The 25,687-nt window shown below is 40.3% G+C and overlaps 2 protein-coding genes and 1 long non-coding RNA gene across 3 annotated transcripts in view; all 3 read right to left on the bottom strand.

Moving 5' to 3' along the window:
• senp7 (SUMO specific peptidase 7) overlaps positions 1-13,910 on the bottom strand; it is a gene marked incomplete in the record, with an annotated part of 17,109 nt that extends 3,199 nt beyond the window's left edge. Inside the window, 17 exon segments of the mRNA XM_061088342.1 lie at positions 51-129; positions 740-856; positions 961-1,077; positions 1,582-1,709; positions 1,942-2,387; positions 2,755-2,982; positions 4,074-4,107; positions 4,203-4,343; positions 5,971-6,113; positions 6,434-6,755; positions 7,607-7,722; positions 8,142-8,266; positions 10,540-10,791; positions 11,576-11,691; positions 11,804-11,869; positions 12,327-12,415; positions 13,792-13,910. Coding sequence (XP_060944325.1) covers positions 51-129; positions 740-856; positions 961-1,077; positions 1,582-1,709; positions 1,942-2,387; positions 2,755-2,982; positions 4,074-4,107; positions 4,203-4,343; positions 5,971-6,113; positions 6,434-6,755; positions 7,607-7,722; positions 8,142-8,266; positions 10,540-10,791; positions 11,576-11,691; positions 11,804-11,869; positions 12,327-12,383 — 2,487 coding nt within the window.
• Positions 13,911-14,790: 880 nt separating this feature from the next.
• On the bottom strand, positions 14,791-16,507 carry LOC133021499 (uncharacterized). The gene is made up of 3 exons (XR_009682964.1): positions 16,374-16,507; positions 15,721-15,810; positions 14,791-15,427 (listed from the first exon to the last, which is right to left on the bottom strand). It is a non-coding gene; the product is annotated as an uncharacterized LOC133021499 (long non-coding RNA).
• A 1,313-nt stretch (positions 16,508-17,820) lies between these two features.
• Positions 17,821-23,730, bottom strand: atp6ap2 (ATPase H+ transporting accessory protein 2). Its single transcript, XM_061088197.1, has 9 exons — positions 23,634-23,730; positions 20,978-21,108; positions 20,716-20,844; positions 20,475-20,570; positions 20,244-20,381; positions 19,936-19,989; positions 19,699-19,848; positions 19,477-19,596; positions 17,821-18,642 (listed from the first exon to the last, which is right to left on the bottom strand). Exons 1-9 carry the CDS (start codon positions 23,707-23,709, stop codon positions 18,448-18,450), a joined length of 1,089 nt encoding a protein of 362 aa, XP_060944180.1. The 5' UTR covers positions 23,710-23,730; the 3' UTR covers positions 17,821-18,447.
• Positions 23,731-25,687: the final 1,957 nt, after the last annotated feature.

Raw genomic sequence — 25,687 nt, 5'->3', positions numbered from 1 at the left:
ATCTCACATCACTTCACGTGTGTTTAACTTACTCCTGATTGACTGGGAACAAACAGGAAGTCCTTTTTGAAGATGTCCACATGGCGTGTCCACGTCTTCACCCGCTGGTGCCGCCTCTGCCTCTGACAGCTAACACAAAAGATAAAGATAGGGACATTAGTTATAAACCTGTTTCACACGTCGCGACAAACATTCAAAACACCAGAAATTCTCTGAAGTTGAAATGTTATATTGCTCCTTTATAGACTTGGACCTCCTAATAAACTGAACTTATCTTTGAAGTATTTATCATAGTGCTCGTTTTTAGCTACAAGAGCACAAGGTATGCTAGCAGGATGCACTCGCATTAAAGTATAAAGTATTTTATGTTTCATTGTCCTTCCAAAATATTAAGTTAAAGGGCAAATTAAACTGCTTAGATGACATCCTATGATAGTTGTGTTGATTCCACATTATTGAATTATAACTACGAAGATAGAAAGTCAAAGAAATACGAAGCTTAGTCGAGTCGGGTCGAGGTGAGTTGGTCTCAGCAGCAGCGCATTCAGCTAGATTAAACCTTGAGGGGTAAACAACTGTCAGTCAGTCACTTCCTGTGCTGCTTACAGCTAAACTCTGTCAGTGCACGATTGAGTTATAATCTCAAGGATGTGATGCCTGGCGCCTGGTAGTTACTTGAGGTGATATATCAAGGCTGATCAGGCGGGAGACGGCAACAACTTTTGCCTGCACTACTTACGTGTCACTGGTTGCGCCTTCGCTGGCGTTGTCCCTCCGCGTCAGCTGCTTGAAGAAGAAGCTGCTGAAGATGTGGCAGCGCTCAGCCACAGCAGCGGACGCATTGTGTAGGAGGTATCTGTTTCAAGGAACAAATAAACACGATTGTTTCAAAAATGAGGTTTCATCTCCACAAATCTCACGAGGAACCGAAAGATGTCAGTTTAAAAACGTGCTACTCACTTGAGGTAAAAATCGATGATGACATCGTTGAGGAACTGCCGGCTGTCCAAGCACTGCAGGTCCTCCATTGTAACAGTTATTCCTCCTTTTAGTGGAGGAGGAGGAAACTGGATCAACCTAAAGAGAGGAGGCAAGAAAGAAGAATGATTTAACTTCAAATTACAATAGATAACAGGTCATATCAGTAACAGAACCATTAGGGTACGGATAAGTAGGAGCTGTCAATGAAATGAGAAGATAGATTTTAATCTGACGTGCAGCGGTAAGTAGAATGTGATAGTTACAATGTTTTAACCAATATTATTTGTCAAATTAGAATTAGAGAATACAGAAAAAAAGAAATGTTTCTCCATTAAGGTCTATCTTAAATTCAAGATTTCCTAGAATCCCCTGATTACAAGAGAAACTGCTGGTATCGTACTGAAATTCAGCATCAGCAAATGACTCAAGTCGAAAACTGGTGCATTGGTTGCGGATCAATTAATCCCTAAATCTATTTCCTTGTTATTCCCAGAAGAAAATTCTAGTGGCAGAAACGTTCCTCATTTGGGAGCCAGATGCCAACCGCTGCTCGACCTTCCTGCACGAGAACCTGCACATGAGACTACGTAGGTAACTTACCTGCTGGGGAGACCCTTGTGTTTATATTTAATCCAGCTGGAGTCTGGTTTACAGTGGGACACGGAGTACGATCCTTTGGTGTGACGATGGCACAGTGTGTATACAGGGGTGGGTCCCTCCTTTTTCTTCTGTGGGAGGAAAATGTATATCATGAGAGCAAATTACACCTTGTAACAATTTACCATTGGCGGATCACATCGTCCAGTGATTCCGCAGGGGACACAAAATGAATCAGATGGCAAGAAAAATAATCAATAGACAAGGACATTGTTTTGCTCTATGTCTTATTCTTTCAGAACTTTTAATACTGCAAGGAAAAATAGTTTTTTTCCAGGAGTCAAAATGTATGTTGACAATTACCTCAGAGGGATGTTCGTCTTCTTCTTTCTGATCCTCCTCAGGTTTGACTTCTGTCCCTGTGACTTCCTCTGATGTCGTCTCCGGCTCCGGGTCCGTCTCTATTTGCAGCTCAACCTCCGGACAGATCTGCAGCATGTTGTTTTCCTCTCTGTCAGAGTGTGAACTTTGTGAGTCAAGTTCAGGGTCGGGGCTCTCGAGGCCCAGCAGACACAGCAGGTGTGAGTCAAGTCCAATTTTACTGATCAGTTCGATGCTATCATCAAGACAAAGAAAAGGAGTCTGGCTCTCTTCCCAACCACTGAATCTGTCTGAGCCGAGGGATCCAGGAGAATGTTTATGTGTCAGGCTGTTCAGACAGTCGATGTCCAGGAGGGAGCGTAATAAAGCGCCCTCCATTCCTTCTAGAGGGTGTCTCAGGGTCAGCAGGATGAAGGGGCTGGCTGTGCCTATTAACATAAAAAAGATTTACATGAGGAAAAGGTGACATATCAAACAATACTGAAAATCTTTTCAGAACTATCAGGAGAAACACGTGACATTTGTTAACTTAAACTTGCTCAGAAGTGATTGGTAAAACTAGAAACGGAAACTAGACACTTTGGGCCCCAAAATCCTATCCCTCCCCGTCAGATTCTGCTTATACTCAGGCAGAACCTGTTTATAGACATTAGCTTTGACTTGACTGGGATGAAAATATAAGCCTTGTTTTCAACACTGTTAATCCTTTCAATCAGTAACATACTGCTTTTCACAAAATTTAAATGCAATTTAGAATGCGACATTTACAAATATGCGGTGCCCCAGCAAACTCACCAGTGTTAGTGTTTCCATCCTGTTCGACACACAGCTTGCTGAGGACGTGCTGGATCTCAGCTGCAGCGGTGTCCGACACACAAAACACGAGGACCGCCGCAGGGAAAGCATTCTCGTCACCATCAAAGTGAAGCTCACGCATCTCCATTTCCTGCTCCTCCCAGACACTGTACCTCCTCAGAGCTTTGCGCTCAAACGTTAACATCAGCTCCACCTGTCCATTAGGGTCTGAGGAGAGGTGGAGAGCAGGTTAGCTTAGCAGCTCGCAGAGTTTGTACCCAATGATCAACACTGTTACATCTTTATATTAAGCACGAGGTGAACAACTCTCATGCTTCTCTAACCAGCAGTAAAAGTATTCTAATAACCTCTTGCCACCAAACAAAGTTAGTCCTGTTTCCAGCAGATCTATGCTTCTCTCTGTCCAGAGGTCCCACTTCAGATGCGTCAATAATTAAATTCATTGTAATTCCTTCCCTGGGGACTATGAATGTCCCAAAGTTTGAGGGCAATCAACTCATGCAATTAAAAGTTGCTAGAAGAAATGTTAACAAATTGCATGAAGTTATTAGGATTTATTCCCTGGGGATCTGGAATATCTGTAGGAAACCTATCAGCAATCCATCAGTGTCAACATAGTGTTTGTGTTTGAGGTAAGGTTATTCAAATTGCTCCTTTCGGAACATGAACAGCTGCACAAAACCTAATGGTATCCCATCCATCAGAGATGGCCCAAAGAGATGGACTGACCAAACAACTGACAGACATAACAATCCGTAGAGCTGATAAGTGTAGGTTTAAATAAAAATATAACTGCAAAAAAATGATTGTTGTCGAGGCCAAAGTATTCAACATGGTTCAGTCTTGAATTGTTCTTGCACAAATGGAGCCCCTTAGTTCGGAGAAGGGGAGATTTCACAGGCTCACAGGTGAAAGTGCACAAGGGCCATGAGGGTCTAATCCAAGAACCCACACACACACACACACACACACACACACACACACACACACACACACACACACACACACACACACACACACACACACACACACACACACACACACACACACACACACACACACACACACACACACACACACACACACACACACACACACACACACACACACACACTTTACTATCGGAAATAGACCACTAAGCTGGGGGAGGATGTGCAGACAGCATGGACAAAACAAGATGATACGGGTTCCTGTTGGTCTTGGGTTTATACGATCCAGATAAAAAGGTCAAAATCAGGTCACAGCCGCTTGACAAACAGTGTGATTGTACTTGTGTGTTGAGGTAATGTTCACATTACCTTTCAGAGGGATCATGATAGCATGGTCTGCCATCTGGGAAAGGAGAGGAACAAAAACATGTTGCACTTCATGTCCTGAAAGGATGATATGAATTCTGCAAAATGGATATATTTGTTGGGTCAGGTTACCATGAAGTTGCCATTTGCGTTCCCTCGGTAGCCGCCACAGTGTAGGCTGGAGAAGGCTATGCTCATGCAGGAGTGGTCAATGCTGGGGATAGGACAACGTGCCAGCGAAACAGGAAGCTCGTCTACAACTACACGCAGCACCTACGATACACAAAGACACACAAGCAGTTTGAAATGTTAAGATTACAGTTTATAGTTTATCACAAAGTCACACTGACAATAACCTGGGAGTACAGTCCAGCCCCGTGGTTTGGGAAGACATTCTTCCAATGTCACCTCAGTGCTCGTACAACCACTATGTGTAGGAATTTGACATTTCTAGCTCTGGTGCCATCAAGTGGTGGCACACAGAAAAACATTGCGGTTGACGTCGATGAATGCTGCTGCTTGTGATGAAAACATTGGACAACCAAACCCATTTAAGAATTTCTTGTTATAACCACAGAACTTCATCATTATAGCAAGAACAACTTTTCCTATCCTGAAAACATAAAAAACAGTGTTGCCACAACTACTGCAGATGTGGATATGAATGTTATCACCAGTAAAACAAACTGAATCACTTTTTCAGACGACATTTTCCTTTAGCAATGAAGCATTACAAGGGTTTATCATTAGTAAGAGGACTCTTTTGCAGCACTTTGTCAAATCCTCTCGAACTGAAGAGACATTTGTGGTTTTTCCAAGCAGCAGCTTCTTCTATCATCTTTTCTCCATCTGTCTGATCTTTAGTCATCAGTGTCATTTCTGAGATCCTGCTGTGCTTATGAATGTGACATACATTTGACAATAAAAACACATTGTTTTAACATGCAATTTAAAACAGAGCTTGTCCTTACAGTGTAAGAATATACTGTGAGGATTATTTTGGGTGTCAAGATGACACAAAAACAAAAGTTGGATCATTACTTGTTTGTTTTTAGCCCTGTGTAAGTCTTAGAGTATATCATTAGTAAAGGTTTTTTCAAACTAGGTTTACATTTTTCAAACGTTTTCTGTTTTTAAAAACAACTTTACCTCAGCTTAAATATAATGAAGCTCTGCACTGGGAAGTTAATATGTTTAAATGTAATGCTCCGAAATTGGGTCAGGATGTTTAAATTTATTGATATACTGCACTCAAAGGCCTCCGACCCCTTTCACCTGCAAACACATGTATTTTCTTGAACAGATATTTTTACAACTGAAACTGAGCTGGGGCTGAAATGTGGGGCACCAGCATAGCCATGCATCCTGTAATCAATCTTTTTCCATTCATCTTCTGGAGTTCTTGACTTACAGTAAAGTAGTACTAAACTACAATAGTGATTCTGTTGAGAATTAAAGTGATTTTCCTTTTACAATATTCTATATATTCATTATTTATACTCTTTGTATTTACCATCTATAAGATCTTTCTCTTACGTGACTCATGTCTGGTTTAACCTTGACATTATCTAAGTGCCTGTTACACAGGCAAAGCATTCTCATTTGTTTCAGTCAATTAGCCAGTGGTAAACAGGATCCCCTGTGGTGAAGTAAAACCTCCACATGATGTCTCAATAAACCCCTTTGTGATGTCATGTTAATCTGGGCATTAACTCAGCTCAGTTTATAAACCTGTGCAAGGTCGTTTTTCTACTTGTGATAAAAAGGGCAGATTCTGTTTCCAACAGAATTACAACCTGCACATAAAAATCTAAACCTGTATTCTCCAGAATATTTCATGAAATGTGTTTTTGTGGACGTCGATAAACTTCTTTACAACAAAGAGACATATTCTGCCAACCTGCATGTCCTGTAAGTCACAATCATCTTGTCTGATCACAGCCTTCTGTATAACTGTGTCTTCCATAGGGACCAGTGTGTGGACCGGTGGTCTGCAGTGCGGAGGAACGTTGTCGCTCTCCTCATCATCACTGGACAACACAACTGAAACAAAAGCATGCAGAAAAGAATGAGTGTGATTTTTACTTAGAAATCAGGCTTTTAAAAAGAAGCAAAGTCCCAAGCACATTTTGACGCTTATTTGACACAGCACAAGGGAGGTGTAATGTGCTTTGTAGGGGAGCAAGGGTGCTAGTTATCCTTGGGAAGTTGTAAAAAGAAAAATCACAGCCGCTAGTGAGATGAAGGACCCACACGTACAAAAGAAAGTAAAAGACAACCCAACAGAGTTTTACAAAAGATGCTTGTCAACAATAAAAATGTCAGGTTCAGAGGAGGATCTAACATCAGTCGTCCTGACTCACTTGGGTCAGAAGGGCCGCTTGTCTTGGTTGTGCTGTCCTGGCTGGACTCTCGATCTCTTTGGGTGTTGATGGCGTCCAAATAAGGAGTGTTGATCGGGAGCAGAACTTCTCTTCCATCATCCCCTCCCACAGTGAACTGTACAATGGTACGGTCCACGTTCTCAGAATCTCCATCTTCTTCACTTTCTGCCTCATAAGCTTCAAATCGTGTCAGCACTCTGTCTCTTCCATCTTCTCCGGTCAGACGCAGCACGCTCTCACGGGGCCGTTTAGGGCTCACTGTGCCATTGTGCAGGGACCCTGAATCGTTCTTTTTTCTCTTCTGTGGGGACAGCACAGAATTGGATGTGTCGTTTTCGTTGTATGTTCACCAGACAAGTCATGCAGATACAGCACAGAATAAAGAACCATTGCATATTTTTAAGTACAAGAGATGTGAAGATTTCAAATAAAATCTTTAAGAATATGTCTGTGAAATAAATGGCTTCCTGGCTTTGAAATACAGTTTTTTTCAAACAGGTTCTGTGTTGTAAAACAAAAGTGTAGACACTGTAAGCTGCTAAAACCTTTCTGGTCTAAAGACAAAAAATCCACCTTATTTGTATTGTTTTCATCTGCACTGTTTTGTTGGGACCTAATATTTTTTGATTTATATTTCTGTTCATTGTAGAACAGCTTTGAATTGAACAGTTGCACAGACTGTAGAGAAAGGAGGAGTGGAGCCAAAATGTCTTGATCACCACCCGGTGGCTTGCTGAAGTATAGGTCATAAAACAATGCTTTTGTATCAGGTATATTTTGGCTTCATCTCTGAATAGTTGGAGGAGGAGGAGGAGACCCATCGTCCAACTTTATATAATGTGATTTTTAGTTTACTGGACGTAAAACTGCAAAACATTTTGCATTAAATTTATGTTTTCAAACATTTATTTGGAGTGGACAAGAACTGCGGCCGCTTTACAACAATGTGATGGTTCTACTTTCAAACTTGTGCAGTATTAAGAGTGTTATGGAATTGAATCATGGGCTCATTCAAATTATGCGGTTGACTGAAAATTTTGTATTATGTCTACATGACAGGGGCCTTTCTTTACTGCCTTCTGTGGGAAGGGGTTGGTTTGGTTGTTATTCTTGGTGAGTTCGGAGTTTGAAAGCCTCGTCTACAGGACCCACCACACTTTGATGAACTTCTTTTTCCGGTTCAGTCCACTTCTCCTTGATCTTTGGGGAAAACTCTGAACAATCTCTTGTGTTCTCAGCAGGCTCCCAGCTCACCGACAACCCACAATCTACATCAGACAGAGAAACAATAATCAGCCACTCACGCTCAAATAAACATATATGTGAAAAAAAGACACAGGACATTTTCTCTCCTCGGAGTAACAAAAACGTGGCTTAATTATGAACCCTGTACATCTGGTTGTGTTTGTTTTGAACAACTTTAAAAATGCAGCATTTGTTTGTTCAGTCTGGAGGCAAGGTCAAGATAGTCAATACACCTCTCCAGCTGGGAGGAGCCTTCAGTGACAGTTGAGAGAACCCCATCAGCAAGGTCAGGGGAGAGTGGAAAAAGATATCGTGATGATCCAGGGAGTTGGACCAATAATCGATTCAAGGGTAAAATCAACACCGACAGAATAACCGTGTGAAGTGGTGGTTAGCATCACATAAATAAGCAGGATTCTTAATTCTACATGGGTTTCCTCACCTACGACTTCACCATATTTGTAGCTTTCTCCGTTGCTGTTGTCGATTACCAACTCCTTGACGTCTTTGTTTTTGTCTCTGTCCTCTTTGCAATCAATATTCTGGGAGCTTCTCCTGAGTCTTGACCTGAAGAAAAATAACACCATGTTCTTATTTTGCTGCACACATTATTCTCATTTTCCCAAAGCCTACATGAAGTGGTATAAAATGTAATTCCCAGGACCTTTATATACAAAGACTGTACTTAATCACAAGATGTCCAAGATAAAACACAAATTCAGCAAAAAAAAACATAAGCAGAAACCTATTTGAACCAGAACCTCGAGCTGTGAAATCCTTCTGTGCGGTATTGTTCCAAATAAAATCAACTTTTCTGCCTGGAAAATCCGGAGAGCCAAGGATGCAGATGGCCGAGCCAAACACCATTAAAATGTCATTTATGCTTAAACGAACAAAAAAACAGCAGACGAAATGACCCTAATAAAGAAAATCTCCTCCTGCTATTGTGGCTACTTTTGTTCATCATTCATCAACCACCTACCACACTATCCCCACTTTTGAAGTTTAGTCTGGTTCTTGAGCAAATACCAGTGCAGCATCATGTGTCAGACAAGAGACGGCCTGAAATTAAAATAATTTGAATAAGCCTACAAGAAACTTTGGTCCATTATCTGACTTATTATTAATAGTCAAGAGTTTATGACTGTGGGTCTCCCATTGTCTTCTGAAGTTGTCCTTCAATTGGATTATTATTATTATTATTGAAGAGATGCTGTAGGCACTCTGAAATAAAGCTGTGCTATGCAGGAGCCAAAGGTGGAACTGAACGCCACTTGACACCCTGGAACCAAATAAGACTTGATGCTATTTAGCTATAATACTAAAGAGGGGGCTATATATTTCCCTGAGCTTCATGAGCCTTACAAATTTACAATTTAATATAAAAATGAGGTGTTAGAAAAGGGTGCCATGATTAGACAACTCATTAACTGTTTTAGTGTTGTGGCTGTGTTAACTTCAGGTTTCAAAAAGTTAAATATGATATGAAACCCAAGTTTTAAGATTTGAAGTAACATAGGAGTATTTACTTATGCTTCCCCATATTGTGGATAAAGTAAAGTAGCCAAGTAGAATAATCTATAACTACAGACCAGGGGGGTTGTAGACTATCAGCTATCAGTTCCACAGTCTGGTCTTGGTCTTGTTTGTAGTCATGTCTGTATTGTTGACAAAGAACTACAACACACAGAGACATTACTAAACAATGCTCTTCCAAAAATACAACTCATATTTATTGAATTTTCTGACAAAATCCCGGGAGGAGAAGAACAGAAGAGAAAGTTATGGGCCAAGGCATCGCCACCAAAATCGATATCTCCTAGGGGTTGGAATTGGCAAAAATGTGACGATTAAATAGTATTCTTAACATATTGCGATACAGCAAGTATTGCGATTCGATTCTGCGATATATTGCGATTTATGTCCCCCATATTATTCAAAGGCATTACAAAAAATGAGGAAAATAAGACTGCTCAACTCACTTCAAATGTCACATTTAATTCTGTGAACAACATTGTCTTCTACACATTAACTGAAGTGCAAAAGTTAGGAAAGGGTAGTGCAAAAACTTTGTCCTTGAACATTCAGGACACAGAACCTTTGTAATTATTTTCTGAATAGGAGACCTCTCACATGATCGCTGAGCGCGGTATTGCAATCATAAGGAAACTTATCCTGCGACTAGCCCGCTGTAGATGAGGAAATAAGCAACACATTGTTCGACAATGACGTAAAGTTTTTCCGATTTGCCTCATCACATTTCATGTTGACAACACACTCGACACACTTCAGACAGATCATGTGTTGATTACACACAGATAAACAACACCTGCATTACAGAAACTACTAAAAACAAACTATAGCGTTTTCTGATGAGTGTTTGTTGTTTTCATTCTCTGATGACTGAACCTCATCATCGAGAACGTCGAGCACATCTTTTAAAATCACGTCTGCTGACTTTAACCAGCAGCGACAGGAGGAGGACACATGAAGCTTAACACATCCAATAAAGCACCTTCACCAACTTTTCCCACAAAAACACCTCACAAGCTTCATAAAAATGCATAAATTCAATGTAAAAATTCAGTGCTAGAATTTCAAAAGCTTTGAAATTTCAAAATCTGATGAGACTGATTTACTTCCAAATATAGCCACTCACTGTTCACCAAAGATTTTGCACCAAACAGCAGACAGGAAGCATCAGTGCAGTAGAGTATTTAGCTGCTAAAGAGTCACATATTTCCCTCATGTTTGGCAGAGATGAAGACATAAAAAGAGAGCCAATATTGGACGACTACGAAAATGCAACTTAAACTGTTCCTTTCTCAGTGTCTTTGTACCTTTGAGAGGGTGAGTTGGGCTTCTGGTTGCGTTTACAGAATACGCCATTTCTCTTGTCCTGTTTGGCCTCTCCGTGAATGGTCCTCAGTTCTCTGCAGACCCCAGGATCCTCTTTACACCGATCTCTCGCCTTCAACGTAGTTGACATTTGTCCTCCATTTCCTGGGGTATGACTCTGTTTAATTTTTTCCATATAAGTCTTGCCCAGATCTGTCTTTAGGACATCTGTCAGGACGAGACAGGGTTTCCTCCTGCAGGGCGAAATAGAAAAGCATTTATTCACAGCCATCCTAAACCAGCAACTCTGTCTTCTCTGCAACATGGTGGCCAATCGGGGTATTCTGTTTTACCATTGCAGGCCCGAGTTTGTTTCTTACAGCTGATCAACAGGGAGGGGTCAACTACTGTAAATAAGCCGTGTGTGCAGTCATGATAAGCTTGGCCTTCATTCAGAGAGCTTGTTTCATTAAAGAAATACAGTGTTTACCACATAAATAAATGGCAAGGTGGGCCAATTTATACTCTAGCCTAGGCCCCTTAAACCCCAGGTATAGTCCTGACTGGGACAAACAAGGCGACAGGATTTCTCCCCACTCTCCAATGAACATGACATTAAAGGTCTTTAATGTTATCATAAGAAAACGTATTCTGCATAGAGACTAAATACTGCATCATAAGCACAGGACGTAACAGATGATCTTAGAAGATAAAGCAATGGGGGTTTTATGTTTCCCTTTCAGAAAAAATAAAATCTTGAGGGGCCACATGTCAGAGACAGAGCAAACTTAAGAAGATGATCCACTTCCATACTCAGTCATGTGATCTAACTGAGGGATAATTGAAGTAATTATTTTCCTGATCTTCAGGGGGAGCACCCCATCTTGTGAAAGTTTAGGAAACTGCAGTATATTACACAGGAACAACATCACATTTTGGTTAGTTTCCTCTGATGGACAGATAAACAGGTAGTTTTGTCTGCAATCAATAGTCTAGAATAGCCTTTATCTCAAAGCTCAAGCGTCAGCAATGACTTACGTGGCCATTTGTAGAGTCACCATTGTTGCAGTGTTGTCATCCATCAGCCTGGATCCATTTTTATGCTCTGAATCATGATGTCTAAGTTTACTTCCTGCAAATGCTTTCCAGGAAACCTGTTGAAGGGAAAGGAAACTTTGTGAGCCTGACTACTAATCCAGGATAGCCAAATTATTAACATAACATTTGTTAATATGATCAGACACCAAACAATAAATGTTGCTGTACCTGTCTGTCTAACTTCCCACACTCTGATGAAAGACAGATCGTGGATATTTTTAGTGGGCTTTCCATCTAGAATTCACAGTCTGGTTAGTTATCATGCACAAGATGGACGAAATTTATTTAATGTATTTGTCAAAATTGTCTCATTGTTCAACCACAGCCAGTGCAAATGTGCAAAAATTGCTATTTTTATTTGTAATCTATTATGTTAACCCTAACCCATTCATCATGTTAAGCACGCATGTGCATGAAGACAAAGACAAATGTTTGATTAAATCGCTTGGTGCTTGCGTGTGGATTAGAACATGCATTATTGAAAAATAATTTGTATATCCTGTTATGCACATTTGTGACAATTGTACGTCTAATTTCTCTGCATGGGGATTTATGATGGAATTAATAAAGCAAGCAAGACCACATTATCTTAGCAAAATAGAAGCAATTAATGCAGCAAAGTAAAAGCTCTCTAGTTGACATGCATGCCATAAAACTGGATATGTCAGAAAGAAATGTGAGTCACAAATACCAAGTTATCCTTTTCAACACCAAATGGAATACTCAAGGCTCTTCTTCGATCCATCATGGTCCACGACTTGGTATGGCGCAGCAAGAACACTGAAAAAAACACAAGGAATTATACATGTTGTCTCTGCACCAAGCCAAATGCTGTATGACAGAGTTGCACAACAGGTGTAACATTTAAGTAGGTAGTAATATGTAATAGGTTCCAACCAACATGGATTCAGATAACATGTGAGAGGAAGACTCCATTCATCTTTTGCATTCTTTTACTATTTTTGCTACCAATCTTCATTTGGTGATGATTCAATAATCAAAATAATAGCTGATTAAGTGTCTTTCTTTTGATTATTTCAGTGAAAAAAACAAACGGACAGGCAGTATCTGTTACTGACAGATCTCTAAAAACAAGGAATCTGACTTGCATGAGAAGGAAACCAGTGAGTACAGAATTGGGTGGCAACATTGAGTTTCTAGAAATAACTAAATTCTTCATGGAGGATCAAATCAGTGAGTTAAATTGTCGGAGTGACACTGAGCGAGACTTTGCTCGAAGGTTAAAACACAAACAGGAAATCAATCCATTGTTAAATCTAAAAACAGTATGGTGTAATAATTATTATCAATCATTCATTGCGGTAGGGAGGAAGTTGGGGGGGGGGGGGGCATCTGATCTGTGCCACGTTTGTTTTGCAGCATGACAACAACATAAAATAAAGAACGACCTTGAGGGACAACAGAAAAATGAGGAACCATTACAAGATGCCTGGAAGAACCTACAAGCAGGTACTTAGAAAGACTTTGTGCAAGTGTAATGCGCTGTTTTAAAGTTGTTGATTAGAAGTCTTTCTATTTGCAGCACTTTGTATGATTTGATGAATAAAAACAGTTAGTTTTGACGTTTTTGAAAGCTTCTCCACTTTATTGTAAGTGTCTCTAGTAAGATAAGCATTTTCTGGTTTGCATCTGCCACCACGGTGAGGTCAGACCACATGAAACTACGCTCTATGTGTTGACACCAATCAGACAAGGGAAACTAGATCTAAAAGTACAAGCGCTTAGCTCAACAGGCGTTTGTTAACCACATTACCTTTGTTAATGAAGCTGGTGTTTATGTTGCACTAAAACACGCTACGTGTAACACTCAGATCCCCCTTTTTCTAAGTGATTCCTTAGCCACTGTCACAACTCATCCCGGGTTTCGAAAGTGATCATTACAAGTGCTCGTTAAGTGGTCCCCATTTCATTTTATGTATTTGTTTATGTTGAATTTTGCACTTTCTTTGGGACAATATTCAGACAGATTCAATGCATAACACTAAGTAACAACACAACATGTCAGACGAAGCACAGCAGGTAAACCCCACAAAGACTAACCACAGCAGAAGGGCTAGTTTGTGTCACCACCGCTAACCATGGTGGTGCTACCTTCTCTGTTGTGTTAGCTTCAGCCTATGAGAGCTAACACTCACCATATGTCGAGGCTTCGCGTTGTTTTTCCAGCCGATATCTTGAAATGCAGTTAAATCCTAAGGAACGTCGTCATTAACCTCCACCTACCTGATTATAGGTTGATCTCAACAGGCGTCTCACTATTCCTTGGCAACATCCGGTGGGCGCCGGAAATACTTGAGAAAAACAACCACGGGGGTGACGGCGGCCTTTTCGCAAACCAAACATTCACTCTCTCACTACAAACTTCAACTGCGGTTCGAAAACCTTATTTATAAATTTTTTGATTTATTAGTGTATTATTGGTTTTATAGTGGAGTAGATTTGTGTTGTAAAACCCCGGAACAGCAAGTGCTGACTACGTGCAACACCCGCGGCGTGTTCGTCCAGAAACAAGCTCTCTATGATATCATTCCGCCCGTGCCAACATGAACTCATAAACTGCTCTGACTAAGGTAGACGTTTAAGGTTATGTTATATTTACTAACTAATTAAAGTTGCGTTGGATTTAGGTTTAAAGTTTCCTTTCTCTAGTCTAGAAAACTGCAGAAATATCTTTTGGTTGTTAACATGTTTAATATACAGGAACTGTTGCGATTACCGAGCTGCTTTAATGATTAAACCAAGATGTTTACAAAAATGAAATGTAATAAAGCTTGATTTTATTTGCGAGTAGCATCAGTTAAGAAAAGTTATGATGGTTCTGTTAATTTTTTTGCAAGGGACAGGGAGGTTCATCAGGAAACTTGCTGTTTGTGCTTCCCAACTAACCGGAAAGGGTAAAGGGTACAGAGTTAATCAATGTGGGTGTGTCAATGAATGGTATGTACAAGAACTTTTGGAATCTGTCCAGCGGCCACGTCACACAGGCACGTCTACAATTTGATCTTCACATATCAAAAGGCTCAGATTGATTAACTGGATCACAAAACCAACAGGAACAGGTACCAATAGTTGGTGATTAATGTTATCAATCACCACAACAACATTGAATATGTACACATCAATCCAGTGGCAACTCTTTTTATCCATTTATTGAACGGCAAAAACATCAGGCCTACTCAGCCCCTGGAGAGAGGTTGGTGAGTCGGTCTTCAAACACTGCAGTGTATAAATGTAGGCCTTTCTCACAGACAACATGAGGACTAACCAAATAGATGTAATGACAAAAATGTCTGCATTACATTACACCAACAAAGAACAGAGAACAGTCTTCAATAAGGTTATTGGTGTGTTTCGTGCTGTGGTGAGCCCAAATGTCGGCTGTGAAAAAGGCAAAGATGTGAGTCATGAGGATCTCGACACTGAGTTCAGCACAGACACTCGACTGGAATCATCACTGCATGGCCGCTCGAAAACATATGATGATGAGCTTTGTATGTGAGCGCATGGTTATGTACATACAAGTGATCGGCCATAACAGTGAACCTTTGCCTTGCATTGCATATGTACAAAGATGACAAATTACAACTTTCAAGTGAGTTGATCCCAGTCCCAGTGTCCAGCATGATCTTTAACGTCAGGAGCCACATGACTGCAGAGCCTTCTCCGAGGACGCGCCCATGACTGCTGCTCCACGGACGTCTTCCTCAGGCCCCAACATCAGAGCCGCCGCTGGTTTGTTTTCTAGCGACTTATGTCCCCCCCTCTTTTCAGCTAGGTAGAGGAGAGAAGCGTAACACAGTCAGAGACATGTAATGCACAATGGTGCTTCATAAGCCTAAACACACTGTCTTTACCTCTAAGACCCCTAATCTGCATGACATAATGGTCAGAGAGATAGAATGAGGTTTGACCAGGTTATAGTACGTAAGTGTAAGCTGCAGCTAAGATTCCATCAAGTGTACGGTAGTTATTTACTTGTATTAGGATTTTTGGAGAGGCATTCTTTTTCTAGATTTTGCTCTCTTTACAGAGGACATAATATTTATTAGTAATCATTGTCTTACCGATAGCACTACATGGTGTATTATCGGGATTCTCCTTTTGCTCTCCATCAGCAATGGAGGCCCGGATCTTCCTCACCACGTAGATGCTAGCTAGGATATGAGACAAAAACATGACAACATATAATACAATGTAAATAAAAAGACCAATGTTAAACAGAATATCTTCATATCACTTTAGGCCACACAAATCTTGAAGTTGGATTTTGATGATACAGCGGAAGGTGGGGTTTGTTTTGACCACTATGCTAACTTTTATTTAGCCATATCAACAATCTAATATTACCTATTAATTCAGTTTTTAGCATATATTACACGTTTTAAGATTGTAATTGTTTACAATATGAAAATGTAAACTGACAAGTATCTTAAGCTTCAACATTAACGTAGTTGCATTAAAAGTACACTCAAATGTTATATATTGGTACAAAGAAACGTACACTTGAATTAATCAAGTGAAGTACAAGTATTTGAAAACTGTATTTAAGTACTTGAGTAAAGGTACATTTACTTTTCCCCTCTACTGACGCTCCCACACCAGAAATAGAAAGATAGTAAACATCTGTGATTGTCATCTTGTTTCTCTCGTTGACATGGGCGCTGTCGACTACGGTTTTAAATCTCCAAATAAACATGTAAACATAAAACAAACTCACCTTTAATGATCAGTCAGACCATGTTTATCGGTTGTTTCGTTCTGTGGCTGTAATGAGTTCGTGTGTCGCTGATAATTCACAGATTTCTGAACGATCCGACATAAACAGCTGATCTGTTTTTTCACACCCACAGACTGGGGTTGTTACAAAAGCACTCGACCAATAGCAGCCAGCCAACATCATCAAAGGCGGGACTTAGCTGAGATCTGCACTCTGATTGGCCAAGCCGTTACACAATGTAATATGAGCATGCGACAGGGAGAGCAGGATTTGCAGTGATGACCTTTACACTTATTTAAGAAATATTTAAATTGTTTTTATAAAGGACGCACCCTTATTTCCCTCTCATCGTGACATCAGCAGAAACCCGTAACACTTTCATAATGGGTTTATTTTTAAAAGCATAAACGATGGAGCTGGCATTTATCAAATTATTCCACAGATTTGTAATTTACTTCATTATTTCCAAGGAAGTTTGGGAAGTTTGTGCACTGTTTCAAAATCGTTTCCTCCGGTGACGTTAAGTTGCCATAAAAATATGTTATTTAGTATTTTTATTTTACACTTTCACTGAGTTAATTATGTAAACCCACACCAGTTCTGACCATAACTAAAACATATGTATTAATTCGCAGAGACTAAACCTTTTAAAATGCCCGTTTGTTAACATACTTTAGTTTGAGCATTTTTTCCCATAAACTTAATGCTCAAGAGTATCTTTCTGAATTGGAGGGTTTTGCAAAGCCTGGGATAAGTCACTGATTGTCAACAATATTGAAACAGAAATAATAAGAATTACAATTCCTTGACATACTCAAAAGTAAACACATTATTAAACGTTATTGGTATGTTCTGAATTACAAGCATCATCATGTTCAGCAGCCGGTATACAGACTTGTGTATGAGTGCACAAAACAAAGTGTGCAGGACTTTTTGATTCCATCACATGGTCTTCATCAGCTGATAGAGTTTGGCCAAAAGCTCGTGTTCAAGTTTAATACATTTTTGTCAGCTTAGTTGTAAACCTAAATATATTTTAACACATGCATTGGAACTTCTGTGTAACTAATGTACTAACAGGGTATAAAAGTCCCTGCTTTGAGGCTAGTACTTTCTTTTTTAAAACCCAGTGCTGCATAAGTAGTTATTGTTTTGTATTCCAACACAACAGAAATTGCACCATTATTCCAGGAACTCTCCAGGAAGAATTAAGTTACATATCAGCACTTTCAGGTAAACTGTGAGGATTTCCCTTGAATTAACTTCCCCTCTTGGCCACTGTCCAGAAGAATATCTACACGGTTTTATTTTGAATAAAATAGGAAAATCTTAAGTAAGCTTAGATTTGAGTAAACTTAAGAGCACATTTGTGTACAATAAAGCAGCAAATGTGTACTGTCTACACTAAATACTTCTTAAAAAGACAATAATCACTTTGATCCATGTATTAATTTATCATCAGGTATTTCATTTATTCACATCCAATCCTTAAAAACCTTCAATATGATCAAGTACTTAAGTAAACCCACATGTATTTAGCATTTGGAATAGAAGCAGGGTACCTGAAATAAACACTACACAAATCTTTTCACAATAAGAGTACAGCAGTTTCTCATTTAGTTGCATTTTGTATATTCAATATATACACATAGATTTAATTTAACTTAACAGTTTCACACAGCAAGACAAGCACAACAACTGCACACAGAAACCAGACAAATCTCGTTCTCTCATGACATTACAATAGTTTCTTTTTACAATAAAAATAACAATTTGAATCACTAGGCGGAAAATTAAACGTTGTTGATGAGGAGATAAAATCATCAGGAATGAAGGGACACCGCTGGAGGATGATATCAAATCATTTTAGTTCGACAATTCTAAGATCAAAACACTGCAATATATCTTTTTTTGTCTGTTACCATGCCAGTGCTGTAAACAAAGAGGTGAGTCAGTATTATGCTCTTTCTCCCATCAAGTGGTCACAGTTCTTTCACTAAACAAGACCTCGCACAAAACACTAACATTCACTACAGGGGAGTACGGGAACAGCTGGAGTGTCGATGCTCAGGACTTAGTCCATCCTGATCTTCTGATTGGTCATCCTGTAGATGATGCTGTCATATCCCGGGTCCATGTTCCACAGGTTGTAAGAGATGGCGATGACGGCCAGGGCCAGGATGATCATGAGCCACAGCACGATGTTGAAGATGACAGCGTATTGGAAGTTGTACTTGTAGGCCAGGTTGTATGGGCTGCCTGGGTTACTCTGCAAAAACATTGACAAAAACAGAGCAGTTGGTTCCTTAGTTTCCGTTGTACCCATTTGCCAGTTTATCAGGCACAAAAAACTGACACTAATTCAACTTTAATACAACAAGTTTCACTTGACAGTGTAGCTTTTGCAACAGCGCCATCTGCAGCCACAAATGGTGATTAATTTGGTTACCTTTCAAATGAGGGGTCATACATGCATTACAGCCCTACAGTTCCTATGTTACCAGCTTTTGTGTTTGGGGATATCAAATCAGTGGAAATTGAAACAAAAGGTTGGACTTAAGGTTTTTTTTACCAGATGTTAAAGAGCGGAAGAACAGGCATTCAGTGCAAAGAGTGGGAGTATAAAATTACAGTTATTTTAAGGAGAAATTGTTGCATAATGTTGCTTTAACTCCCTGAAACATTTATAAACCAGCAGCTGATTATTAATAATTGTTTTAACCTGCTTTTCCCTAATATCTACCCCAGACCCTTTACTGTTCACCTCCCTACAATGAATACCCAACAGGATGTGAGTGTTGAGGGGGATAACGTCTCATAAGATGCTTTAAAAACAACGTCAGAACGGACTCTGCGGGACCCCGTCACCCTCTCACCCCCATTTCACTAACCCCCCTTTTTTTTAATAGAGCAGATGATCAAAGCATTCCCTGGTTCCAGACCTAAGTCATAAAAACAAAAAAGCATGGACTGGAACTGGGTTTATAGGAGATGCGAGGGGTGACACAACAGCAACACTGTAAATACTGTCCGTGGAGGTTTTCAATTATGGGTCAGCGTCAGTTTGGTAAATATTTCACGTGCATTTCTGCCTGAGACTTACAATCTGTTTGGATTCCAGGATCGAGCGGGACTTCCTGGTCAAAGGAGTCTCAAAGGTCTTCACCGTCACAACCTCCACTACAGCACTGTTGCCATAGAGACCATACACATCCTCTCCGAACTACAACATAAAGATATACATGTGATTAAAAACAGAGCTCAATGTCTGGCTTGAGGAGGTTGTGTAATTCAGGCCCGTCACTTCTTCAGATCTCCTCCTCACCTTCTGCAGGACAGAGGCAAGAATGGCAGTAGCATCACGGTACTGGGGAGAGTCTTGACCATAGAGGCGTTTCAGCTCCTCCAGGCCAGACAGTTCCAAAGAGTAGAGGTCAGGGGAGTGGTCCTTAGCCAAATGTCGGTGTCTCTGTAGCTATAAGAAGGACAGAAGAGTCAAACCTGACAGGCTAACCTCACTTTCCGGAGAAACAAAAACGTCCTCTGAACCAGATAAACTTACAAGAGCTGTGATATCGTGCAGGACTTGGACCTCAGACAGAAAGAGCAGATCAGCCTGAGAAGCAACGCAACAGACAGAAGAAAATTCAGTTTTCCCATCACAGTGTAGAGAAATTCAAGGATATAAGTTGTTATAAATTTGCTATGTGACAGATACAGTGACTGTTGCGTGCTAAAACTGCATAAGAATATACATGTCCACACCCTATTTTGGAAGTACAGTAGGATTTTCCAGTCAAAAATTTGATTTTGGTTAAGATATAAGCCTATTAAGACCATGTGTTTATGATTTCGCTGATAGAAACTGACCTCTGCATTTCTGCTGAGGGAGTTGAGAGGGAGGGAGGAGAGCACAGAGCCGTCCTGGGACAGACGGGCACGAATCTGCTGCAAGGTGACTGGTAGGTCCTCAAACACTGCGTTGGCCTTCCCCAGCATATACAGCCTCTGACGGAGACAAATCAAAAACAGAACAAATGAGTACATTAAGCATGCTTTCACAGATGTATAGCTTAGTCAGTCTCCGTATATTGCCATTACCTCCTCACTAGGGGCCAGCTGCAACACTACAGGGGTGTCCTCCGCAAACAGAGAGTGGACTGTCTCTGCAACACTATCCAGGGTAAAAGGTACCGGCTGCAAGAGAGAAGATGAACCACTGAAAAAACCGAGCTATTTCCTTCAACATTTCCTTCAATCGGGTCTGCTGTTATTTTTACACTAAAACATATATGTGATGAGCAAAAACTCCCAAGTTAGGCCACACTCAGGTCTGACTCACATTCTCCAAGGGGTAGGAGGCCACACTCTGAGGCAGCGCCAAGCTGTCAACGCCTCTCACCACCACCAGCACGTTAGCACGGGGACGCTGGAATAATGGACCAGCCTGGAGGCCTGGCCAGGACAGATCCTGCAACAAAAAAAAAATATCAAACATTCTAAATAAAGACTATGCAAGCATAACTGTGAGCTTAAGCTACTTCTGAAAATAAAAAAATATAGTATTCAACTTGTGGGGCTTTCTTTTTTTAATAACAACACACCTCCTTAACAGAGAAGCCCATGGTTACAGCCACCAGGTCGGGGATCTTCTCTCCAGAAACAGGCCAGTCTCCTTTCTGAAAGGACACAAAGTCTGGAGCCTGCAGCACTGTTAAGCTGTCCCCATGGACACCTGTGGGGACAAATGAGAAGTTGGTCACTCCAAGAAAAACACGTGGCAAAGAATAAAATCATTGTCCCATTACTCACCGGTAGAAAATCAATCCTTAAGACTGCAAATTCTGATTTATTTATACATCTTAGTCTGTTTTAGAGATATACCCCTTTATTGTATTTATGTATACAAAATATTATTTACAATTATCTTGATCATCTTGTTTCTTTCTTTTCCTGCCTTTAATGTGTTTTAAAATTGTATGAGCTTCACAGACACGTTTCCTTGGTTCCTGAAAATATTGTTTTGCTCTATATATTGATGGGGGTGTGTGTTTTTGTTTTTATAGCGTCGACTTTATTAGCGTCGAGCATTTAGTTATGCTTGCAACATGTCGAGGGCGGTTCGACCCCATCCAAGACTTCTCCAGGTTCAAACCTCAAGGTGGAAAACGGACGAACTTCACCAAAATGCTGTTCACCCCCAAAAAATAGCTTTATTTGTTATAGCTTGAAGGTACATTTCTCTTTGCTTTTTGTCAAGTCACCCATGTCAACACTTGTTCACAGGGGATTTAAATATTGTATTAATGAGACCTTTGGACACAGAGCCCATTTGGACACATAGTCCATTATCATAGCCCATTGTCCTCAGGTGCTGACAACCAGAGGGAATACGTTTATTAGAATAATCTGTTGAATAGATTGATTTTCCTTTATCTGATTTTTAAAGGCCATTAGACTCAAAAGGGAAGTAATGTCCAGATTAAAATGGGACTGACCGATCTGAAACACTCAAATTCATCCATCAGACCCTCGTTTTCTCTCGTTGTTTTGTCACAACGCCAGAAGCCTTTATGCCTCTATTATCAGCACTTGTATAACATTGTAAAAGAACAAGTTGAGATGTTTTGCTGACAACAATTATGACATATAATTGATGTTTAAATAAATAAACTAAGATTTGATTCAGTTTTTAGCTTTCGTCCAGCTCTACTTCACACTGCTCCCTTTCTCCGCTGCTGTTTTGCAATAATGGAAAACTGGAGCTCAGACACGAGAGGCCCCGTCTCCTCTGTCAGTGAAGTGCTTGTTATTCATTCTCAGTGAGGTGTTATTTAAAAAGGGTCACAGCCAGTGGTGGGAAGTAACAAAGTAGAAATACTTCGTTACTTTACTTAAGTAGATTTTTCACATATCTGTACTTTACTTGAGTATTTATTTTCCTGACGACTTTTAACTTTTACTAGCTACATTTGAGCACAAATATCTGTACTTTCTACTTCTTACATTCTCAAAACTGGCTCGTTACTTGAGCAGCGGAAGTTGGCGGAACGTGCACCTTTACGCACGGCGCAGCTCTCTCTTGCTCTCTCACTCTTGCAGTCTTTATTATTAGGGCCCGAGCACTGACAGGCACAGACAGACGTGAGGCCCTATTGAAATTGTAAGGATTAATAGACACAAAAGGTTCATTTGGTCTATAAGTGGCAGGTATTTTAGTGTTCTTAGGTAGAATCAAGAGGCACTTGTTTATTCTGTTGTGTTGATTCTTTGTTGTCCCTAGAAGTTCAGATGCACTTGTCCAATACTATTTTAACCTCAGCAACTCGGGTTCAAAATTTGTAAATTATACATTATATATATAGAGTTGTTATAATTTTTCAGTCAGTTGAAATAAATCCTGAACTGAACAATTTTAGGTTGTTTTGTGTCTGTATAGGCCTACTATAAAAAGCACTTAGCATTTTTAATGTTGGTACTTGTACTTTTGATACTTAAGTACATTTCAACACCAGATACTTTTGATACTTAAGTACATTTAATATGAGCAACTCTAAGACTTTACTCAAGTCATTTTCTGACGGGTGACTTTTACTTTAACCGGAGTCACTTTCAAGTAAGATATCTGTACTTTTACTCAAGTATGGCTTTCAAGTACTTTATACACCACTGGTCACAGCAAGCAGAAGCAGCCCGGCTTCACAGGGTCATGGTAAAGATGAGCTATGGGATGGAAGCTGGAACCCGTGACTGGGACCAGCTGATGAGTGCAGAAGAGGAACTACCAGTTTAGAAGAAACCACGTGACTGCACACTCCTTTGACGGTTAGCAACACGCTACACGGAAGCTAATGAACGTACCTTTCCATTCGGTTAAATGTCCGCTTAACGAATCTGTTAATAACGCAGAATCTCCTCCTCGCTAGCTTGTACGGTGTGTGCTAATGCTATAAGAGGGGGTTAGCAACATGCTAACGTAGCGCTACTTGGATTTCAACCACACGGTTTGAATCCCACGTTGATTAAACATGTGATGTAGCGACCATGAAGCCATATTATATATTATCATTATTATCATGATTCGTGACAAAGCTACGACATCGCATCTGGCGTAATAGAAACCAGCAGCGAGCTAAAGGACGATGCTAACCGTGCTGCATGAAGCTAATGTGCTGTCGTTCAATGGAGGCGAGGAATAAATAATAGAAAGATAGATATGATATGAACCATAACCCGATGTGTCGACGCTCAGTCGCTCACCTGAAGCCAGGAAGCAGAGGGCGAACACGGCGGAGAAAACAGCCTCCATCCTTCTTCCACAGCCTGTCAGCGACATCTTTGCCTTCAGATCAGCTGACCTGACGTCACCACGCCGGAAGAAGCGACGCGTCACAACAGACGAGGGGGGGAAAGAAAAATTATAATAATAATTTAAAAATAATATAATAATTAATATAACAATAACGATGATCATAATAATAAATTGAGTAACCACAATTGTAATACAAATTTTTATATATTTTATTAAAATGTATTATTATTATTTAGGGGGAACATTTTTGATGTACATTTTTGGGATAAAGTAGTGTTTCCACTTTTGGAGACTAATGCATTGGATGAATAATACACTATAATTATAATGTGAGAGCTATAGACTTCAAAGCTCCCTTGTTTTAAATCAAGAACTATATCAATAACATTTAAAATATAAACTTTTGTGCATATACATTTTTTATTGTATAGTAGCAAAACAAATGATTCGCCTGTATCGTTGATTACACGTCCAAATCACTTGATGACGCTAAGGTGCATAACTGAAGTTAAGTCCCTTACATCTGCTGGTGGCCGCTCACACCTGCTAACATCTAAGATGGTTGGTAACTTGAATTGTGCAGAAGTCTTTCAAACGTACAGGAGATATTCACCATCTTGTCTTATTTCCAAAAAACTACAAATTTAAATGAAATGATTTTTATGAAGGTGGGGAGGCCTGCTAGTCGCTCCTTCATGCACTGAGCTTCTTTTTCTGCAGCAGTGGACGTAAACAAAGCTGTGAAATTTGATGCTAACAACCACACTACACGTCCTCAAACTTTGAATTATTTACAAACCCTCTGTCTGTGTCTAAACCATGCCACTAAGCTAGCTGATGCATTTTTATGGCAACGCCATACTGTGGTGTGTATTTGCTCATAATGGCACGAACAAAGTCAACAAACAGAGGAAGTTAATCCAGTGGGTCAGGGGTTCATCCTACACTGAGAGATAATGACTGAACGTACCTGCAGGTTGTGTCACCTCTGCCCGAGAAGAATACAAGACTCCAGTAACCACATAGAGACGGTTTGGGATGAACTGGACAGAAAGTCAGAGCAAAGCAACCAGTACAACACGTGTGAGAACATCTGCAACAGTGTACAACAGCAGAAAAAGAAGAACAACAGTTCTTGACCATGTGTGCAAGTCCTACTAACTTATCTAAGCATTAATGTACCAATGAAATTCTGAGTGTTTCCACAAGAAGCCGACATTTGCCATGACAGTTTTAGGGGGCTACACGCAGAGCTGCCCTCATGCAAATGCATTTCAGAAACAATTAGGTGGGAAAATCTTGCACAGGAGAGTATGGGAGTGACCGTGTAATGTTGAGAAATATATGCACCACTGACACTTTTTGGCCTTTCTCTCTTGGTGCATGAATTGGTCTGACTCCTCTCTGCCTGGAGAACATGAAACTCTGACATTGCTTTATAAAGCTCTCCTGACTTTGCAGTTAAATACAGTCAGCATTGATGTTGCACATTCTTTCGTTTCAACATAAAAATTAGTTTTAAGATTATCTCAGAGCCTTGCTTCAATCTGCTTCCTCTCCAGGGGTTTATTAATACCCCGAGGGACAGGATCTCCCATGTCCCTCCTCTAAAGCTCCATTGTGGACCTGCTGACCCCCCTTCCTGAAGCCTGGCTCAGCTCTTGGCTGCCTGCCCTGGATCTCTTTTCACCCTCCCTGCAGACATAGGGGCAGTTGGTAATTTAATTTATGAGTCTATCTGCCTCGTGTGGTTCATATTTAGTTCATTGTTTCTACTGAAGCTCATCAACGCTGACTCGCTGCTGCAGAGCTGTTATTTCTTCCTTACGGCCTCTGAAGGCCACGCCTGATATGACACTCAAAGTAAACTGATGATGTAAAAACAGACCAACGGGAGATTAACCAGCTGGAGGGTCATGGGCCGGTCCGGAGTGAATTTCACTAAAGTAAACTTAACATCTTTCTGTTTTTGACTGTTGGGTTGGACGGAACAAAACATATC

This window comes from Limanda limanda, chromosome 16 (genome assembly GCF_963576545.1).
Source record: "Limanda limanda chromosome 16, fLimLim1.1, whole genome shotgun sequence".
NCBI classification, from domain to species: Eukaryota; Metazoa; Chordata; class Actinopteri; order Pleuronectiformes; family Pleuronectidae; genus Limanda; species Limanda limanda.
This window is presented reverse-complemented; position numbering and strand designations above follow the sequence as displayed.